Source organism: Petaurus breviceps, unplaced genomic scaffold (genome assembly GCF_028583685.1).
Source record: "Petaurus breviceps papuanus isolate PSGF00001 unplaced genomic scaffold, PetGlider_PUasm1.0 555, whole genome shotgun sequence".
Lineage (NCBI taxonomy): Eukaryota > Metazoa > Chordata > Mammalia > Diprotodontia > Petauridae > Petaurus > Petaurus breviceps.
The window spans coordinates 846,391-853,925 of NW_027186373.1; the positions used below are offsets into that span (position 1 = coordinate 846,391).

Genomic DNA, 7,535 nt, shown 5'->3' on the forward strand with positions numbered 1-7,535 from the left:
TCCAGCCTTGGGTCCTAGGGAAGTCACAAAGGAGTGGGGGCTGTGGGAAAAAGGTGGAGGTGAAGAGAGGAGCCCCAAGGGTCTAGTCCTTGTGAGAAGGTCCCTGGCCTCAAGTAGCAGCCATTCTGACAAGTGGGGAGGGGGGCGCCCAGAGATGGCGATGGAAACCAACACATGAGGCCTGTTACCAGAGGCAGAAACCTACCTGGGAAGTGACTGCCCCGAGTACAGAGGGGTCTGCTCCATCCTCCCTCCCCTGCTCCTCCTCCTCCTGGGCACAGGCTGGGCCCTCAGTGGGCAGGGCTAGGGGAGGACACGAGAGCCATGAGGGGGCCAGACCTGTGCCGGGGTGACCCTGTCCTCCCTCCCCTACCCTGCCCCTCCTCTTTTGTCTCCTTAAGAGTCACAGGTTTTTGAAATCCTTTTACAGAAGGGGAAACTGAGGCTCAGGCAAGGGAAAGGACATGTCCAAGGTGGCAGAGTCAAACCAGGGGCCCCTGACTCCATCCCCTTCTCACCTGCCTCCTCAAGCATCCAGGCCACCAGGGCTGGGCCGTCCTCAGTGGGGGTTCACTGGTGTCCTGGGCAGGGTCCTCTGGCCTCGGGGCTTCCCCAGGTGGGGGTCACCCTCTGGGGCTGCCTAGGACGCTGGGACTGTCGCTTGGAGGGTGGCTGCTGTGGGCAGAAGGAGGGGGACGTCAGCCATCCGTGAATCCATCCACCAACACCTGCTATATGCCTTGGCCTCTGCAAAGGGCTTGGGTTACACAGACAAAGACAACATGTTCCCTGGCCTCTGGGCTGTCAGGAGCCTGGAGCCGGGAGAAGAGCCTTAAATACCAAGGAGGGTTAGATGCAGCCCAAGAAGCCCAGAAGAGCCCCCAGCCTGGAGACCGGCTGCGCAGGACCGTCTGCAGCTACACTGAGGAGGGGCTGGAGGGGGAGGGACTAAAGTGGAAGAGAAGTGATGAGGGTGTGTCCCAGGGATGGGGGGAGGGGGCCTGTCAGGCTGGGGGGAAGGAGTGGCAGTATCAGAGGAGAGGAGGGGGTCTCCAGGGAGAAGGGGGGTAAGGCAGGGGGACCGTGGTCGGGGATCTCGGGGGTAGGAGGGGCCTCAGGGGAGGGGGGACCGGGTTGGGGGTCTGGGACTGGGTCTCAGGGGAGGGGGTGGTATAGGGGGGGAGATGGGGGGCTGGAGGAGGAGGGGGTCAGGGTAGTGGGGCCTGGGACGGGGTCTCAGGGGAGGGGGCGGTCACAGACAAACACAGCAAAGACAGTAAGCACAGGTCAGGTGTCCTAAGGAGGGGCGCCCAACCAGGAGCAGAGCCCAGGAGGACCTGGTACCATGGACAGAGGCAGTGCAGGCGGCCTCACTATAGAGCTGCCTGGAACAGCCCCACTGAGAGGTGAGGGCTGCACAGCAGACCAGCGGAGTCAGGGGCCCACAGGGGAAGGCTGAGAAGGCAGAGGGGCCGTAGGGGGGGGGCGCTGGGGTCCTCGGCCACACACGGCCCCCAGACCCTCGGTCCTAGGGCTCCTGTTACTGGGGGACTAGAAGAAGAGGCGGAGGTTCAGAGAGATTTGGGACCTCAGAGCCCCCCACGAGCCCAGTGATGGCAGATTGAGTGTCCCGGGCAGGAAAGGCGCCCAGGCCTCCCCTGACTTTCAGGCTAGAGCATCTCTCCATCCCAATTAAGCACGTGCTGTGTGTGCGGGCACCGGGGACCGCGGGAGCCCCCTCGGCAGTGCCTAGCTACCCCGGCAACAGATGACCTCAGCGGGCCCCGCCCCTCTTCTGCCTGCTCCCAACCCACATGACGTCACCTCAACTTCTCCTCTGCCTGGGCCCTAGCAACAGGTGACGTCACCTCCAGGTAACAGCCCGCTCCAGCGACGGGTGACGTCACCCAGTCACCTCCCCTCCCTAGGCGCTGGGGCTCCTCCCCTTCCCATGCCCTGGACGCTAAGCACCCGCAAAAAGAATCGGGGTTCAGAGACGCCGGGGTCCGCACGTACCGGCTCCGAAGGCGCTCCCCCGGGGCGCGGGGAGCAGTGCACGCAAGGGCCGCGAGGCAACGGGCGTGCGAGCAGCAGCACGGGCACGGCCAGGGCCGATGCGCACGCATCCCCAGGCTGCAGGAGCGCAGTGCGCCTGCGTCCAGAGGCCCACCGAAGGCCCTCCCTCCCCGGCAGCCAGGGCGGGGCCCTCCCACGGGCTGTCCAATCATAAGCCGCACTCGAGCCCGAGTTTTCTCTCCAGGAGGGGGGGCTGGGGGAGCCTTCTGTCTCCATGGCAACCCCCTTCGGGAATCCTCCCCCTCCCCGCCCTCCCAGAGCCCAAGGCTGCACGTGCTAGAGGCTGCGGAGCGTTCCGAGGTCCCCAGCCTCCGGTACTGCCTGCTCTGGGTCCCCCAGGCTCTCCTCGGGGTGAGGTCCTCCTGTCTGTCTGCCTGTCTGCCTGTCTGTCTGTCTGCGTGTCTGCCTGCCTGCCTGTCTGTCTGTCCCTCTGCCTCTCTCCCTTCTCTTCCTCTCTCCGTTCTTCTATATCTCTTTTCTCTCCCTCTCTCTCTGTGTGTCTCTGTCTCTCTCTCCTTGTCTCTCTCTCTCTCTCCTTGTCTCTCTCTGTGTCTCTCTGTCTCTCTGTCTGTCTCTCTCTATGTGCCTCTATCTTTCTGTCTCTCTGTCTCTGTCTCTCTCTCTTTCTGTCTCTCTCTCTCTCTCTCCTGGACTATCACCATAGCTGCTGAGGGGTCTGCCTGCCTCAGTCTCTCCCCACTCCAGTCCTTCTTCCACTCAGTCTCCAAAGCAACTTTCTTTGGTTGGTGCAGGTCTCACCATGTCATCTGCTACTCAGTCAATTCCAGTGGCTGCCTGTGGCCTCCAGGATCAGATACAAAAAGCTCTCTAAGCCCTTCACCCCCCAGCCCCCTCCTCTCTTTCCAGTCTTCTTACACTTTCTTCCAGGCACAGCCCAGTGCCTCTGGCCTCCTGGGTGATCCATGAACAAGACCCTCCATCTCTTGGCTCCCAGAATCCTCTGTGGCCGGACTCCAGGCTGCCCCTGCTCACTTCCCCCTAAGGAGGTCCTGCTTTCTGCAGGAAGCCTTCTTCCTAGCTCCCCCAACCACAAAAGCACCCTCCTCCCCCCCCACCAGATTATTCCTGATTTCTCCAGTCCCACATACTTCCTCAGTGTATAATTGTGTGGGTGTTTTGCTCATTAGACTGGGCTCCTTTTGCCTTTATTTTATTTTATCTTTATTATTTTATTATTTATCTTTATTTGCCTTAATTCCTCCAGGTACAGAGTAAGCATTTAAATAATGCTGGCTGGCTGACTGGAGGCTCCTCCTTTTTTAATGTTTTAATTGAGATCTACTGTTTTTTTACATCACTTAGTTTTCCTGCATATTTCTCTCCCTCCCCTTCCCAGAGAGCCATCCCACTTAGCAAATAGTATCTTTAACAAAAGAAAAAGGAAAATCTGCATAACTGATGGATATATCAAGAGTCTAAAAGTGTATACAACTTTCGACATCTGACCTCCTCAAAGAGGTGTGTCCTCTCAAAGCTCGCCTTTCAAGTCACTCTTCTTTATAATTTTGAAGTATTTGCTTTCAATTTGTTGGGTTGTGCATGGTCATTCCATTGATATGGTCGTTATCATCATGTGGGTCATTTTCTTGGTTCTGCTGACTTCATTCTGCATCAGGTTGTATCCATCTTGCCAGGCTTCTCTCTGGTCATCCTGTAAATCATTGCTTACAGCACAGTCATACTCCATTACATTCATGGACCACACTTTGTTTTGACATTCCTCACTTGATGGGCATCACCTTTGTATCCAGGTTTTGTTAGTTGTTGCTGCTGTTTTTTGCTATAACAAAAAAGTGTGGCTATGGTCTCCTTCACTGTTCATCAGCCCTGGTCTCTGCCTTCAGTGACTTGGGGGGGAGGGGGAAATGGGAACAATTTTGGCCCCACAGGGATGCTGAGCTCTCTCACCAGGCTGAATACACACACACACACACACACACACACAGTCCTACCACCTCCCTCTTATTCCCCTTTTAATTCAGAGGTGTTACCTCATTTGAATTCTTGATGTCCTAGAGAGTGGAAAACACCTGAAATCCTTCACCTCTTGCACATAACTCCCATTTTGGAGAGGTCTGAGAAATCATAAGGATTGCAGAAATCATATACTCCTTCATGTTGGGGGTCATGTCTCAAGCCCTCATTTTCTTTTTTTTTTAACTGCCATGCCTCCCCAATTGATAAATGATCAAAGGGTATGAGCAGTCAGTTTTCAGAGGAAAAAATTAAAGCTATCTATAGTCATATGAAAAAATGCTCTAAATCGCTATTGATTAGTGATTTAACAAATCAAAACAACTCTGAGGTACCACATCACACCTATGTGATTGGCTAACATGACAAAACAGGGAAATGATAAATGTTGGAGATGTGGGAAAGTTGGAACACTAATTCATTGTTGGTGGAATTGTGAACTGACCCAACCATTCTGGAGAGCAATTTGGAACTATGCCCAAAGGGCTATAAAACTGTGCATACCCTTTGACCCAGCAATACCACTTCCAGGACTATATCCCAAAGACATCATACAAATGGGAAAAGGACCCATGTGTACAAAATACTTGTAGCAGCTCTCTTTGTGCTGACCAAGAACTGGAAATTGAGGGGATGCCCATCAATTGGGGAATGGCTGAACAAGTTGTGGTATATAAATATGATGGAATAGTATTGTGCTATAAGAAATGATGAGCAGGCAGACTTTGGGAAAACCTGATGCAGAGTGACGTGAGCAGAACTGGGAGAACATTGTACACAGTAACGGCCACAGTGTGCAAGACTGACTTTGATAGACTTAGCCCTTCTCAGTAATGCAAGGTCCTAAAACTTTTCCAAAGGACTCATGATGGAAAATGCCGTCCACACCCAGAGAAGGACCTATGAAGTCTGAATGCAGAGAGAAGCAGACGATCTTCTTTTTTTGTTCTGTCTTGTTTGTTCTTTCTCATGCTTTCTCTCATTCATTATAATTCTTCTATGTAATGTGACTAATGTGCAAATGTTTCACAGGAGTGTATATGTAAAGGTTCTATCAGATTGCAGGGGAGAGAGGGGGGAATTTAAAACTTATGCAAGTAAATGTTGAAAACTGAAAATGTTTTTTAAGAGTACTGAGTTTTTTGCAAACATCTACCACATCTGCAAATGTCAGAAGGAAATTTGTGTTATAAGACAGATGTATGTCATTACTGCCACAAAGAAAAATGGAAATGGCTTATTTTAGCTCAAACACCCTTTGAAGTATTTGGTGTCAGCAAGCAGTATCTTTCACCCCAAACTGAAAGTGCCCTACCCTCTCACCAAAGGCATTCCAAAATTCTGCAGAGAGTTCTTTAGCATGGCTTTTTGGGGGAAAGGTCAAGGTGATCAATTACTCTTGTATAACTTGAAAAGCTGTGTGTAGGGATAAACTCATACTCTTTGATACGAGTAACTCTGTGATCCAAGCACTTTGTGCAAACAGTATTTATAACTACTGCTCCTAGGCTCTGTTTCACTAAGTCCTGCTGGGACAGAGCCCAATAAATGCGCCTATGTTAAATAGTTTTCTTTAAAATAATCTGTTGTGTTGACATTTCTCCTTGCTCTGACATTGCCATCAATAAGTCTGAAAAGTAACAGGCCTCTCTAATTCCATTTCTTTCCAAACCACATGCCTGACTCGTCTTCTCAGGACTTCCTCTAATAGGTCACAGAAACATCTCCATGATGGGAGCTCCCTCCACCCCAGGACTGTTTATCACACAGGAAGTATCCTCTGTCCTGTGGCCTCTCCCTTGGATTGGCTGTCTCTTTCCAGTACATCCATCTGAAGGAGACCCAGGCCTGCCATGTCTTCATTCTTCTCCAGAATCGACTCCTGACTCATGTGCACAGGGCCCTTCTCTAAGGCCCCCTGCCTGATATTTTCACCACCACCCCTCCTTTTCAGCTCCTTGGTCATGTTTGCTTCCTTCATTGAAATGTAAGTTTCTTGGGAGCAGGTCTGTCTTCTTTACTAAATTTGGGTTCCCAGGGCTTAGGCCAGCACTTGCCACATTATAAGTGCAAGGTGACTCACTGACTAGACTTGATCAGTCAGCAATACGTTATATCATTACAGGCAAATGAGCACCTCTATTTACATCTGCTGCCCTGGCCACCTGTAAGGTAGAATGGGAAGATTTGATTTCTGAATTCATAGATCACAAGGACCTTCAGACATAAGGGCAAGTCCCCTGTTTACAGAACTATCTCCAAGTGACAGCACTGGCAGTTCCTCCTCCTGATTCACTGACACCATTTAGACCTTAGCAATCAGTACAGGCAGCAACTAACCCCTCTTCCTTCAATGAAGCTCCTGACACTTAGTGATTCCTCAAGGAAGCTAAGGATTCAAGCACTACTCTGGTGCTGCAGATCAGGATTCTGAAAGAGTCTGCTCCTGTTTATTAAGAGCATGGGATCTTCCTGAGGAAAAACATCTTATTTGCCAACAGATTCTGTGTGGAAACTCTCAGAAGCCTGTTTCAAGTTTCATGCCATCCACAGCTGAATCACTTGTACAAACGCAGTAAGTTTTCCATCAAGAATAGGTCCCGGGGGCGGCCAGGTAGCACAGCGAGTAAGAGCACTGGCTCCACTGTCAGGATGATCTGGAGATCGAAGTCCGGGCTCAGACACTCAGCACCACACCCCGAAACACCTGGCCGTGTAACCTTGAGCAAGTTGCTTAACCCTGATTGCTTAAAAAAAAAAAAAAGAATAGGTCCCGTACATCTAGAGCGCAGTTCGGGCAGAGGCATACAGCAACAGCAGAATGGGTCAGAATGGCTCGCTGATGCAGCCAGATGAACAGCAAAGCTAGCTGGAGAGATGCCTGAGGCTTCCCTGCCCCACTGCCTTGGGGTGCAGGAGCAGTGGAACCACACAGAACCACTCCCCAGAGGCCCATGTCTAGAGAGGATTTTCAGACAAAGAGCCTGCCTTGGTGGCCATCAGGTCATATGCCACCTTGGTAGCATAATGGGGTCAGGGAACACAGACTAGTAGCAAAAGGGGGCTTTCTAAAGATTAGCCAGGAAGGTCTACTATGACACGGAAGGTGGGATGAAAGGAAGGCTTCATCAGAAAGATTTCAGGAGCTGCTTCTAATGAGAACTGGGTGCAGTGAAGCCTGAAATGTGCCAGAGCTGTGTAACAGGAGGCAGGCCTGGGAGAGTGGGGCCACAGACTTCTGTGGCTAATGAAGGCCAGGGACAAATATGATCTGCACATTTTGGTTTTTGTCCTTGTCTTTCCCATTTGTGGTACTTAAAAGGGCTCTGCAGTCTTCATTGGAACTAGCTTTAACTGTCCCAGTGGACTTTCTCTTAAAACTGATTAAGCATTTCTCTCTCATGGAGGGAGATCATTTCACTTTTTAAAATTCAAGACAAGATAGTTCGATCTGAATTACTGAA

General features: G+C 51.3%; 1 protein-coding gene across 3 annotated transcripts in view; it reads right to left on the reverse strand.

Annotated features, from left to right (window-relative positions):
• The window catches only part of LOC138172914 (zinc finger protein ZFP2-like), a 23,307-nt gene extending 21,143 nt beyond the window's left edge, over positions 1-2,164 (reverse strand). For 2 of the 3 annotated variants that reach the window (XM_069102755.1, XM_069102754.1), the window contains exons 1-2: positions 2,017-2,163; positions 519-675 (exon numbers count right to left, since the gene is read on the reverse strand). In XM_069102755.1, coding sequence (XP_068958856.1) covers positions 519-534 — 16 coding nt within the window. In that variant the 5' untranslated portion in view covers positions 535-675; positions 2,017-2,163. Of the gene's footprint in view, positions 1-205; positions 304-518; positions 676-2,016 lie in introns of all 3 variants that reach the window. The other variant, XM_069102752.1, reaches the window with a different exon arrangement.
• Between the last annotated feature and the right edge of the window lie 5,371 nt (positions 2,165-7,535).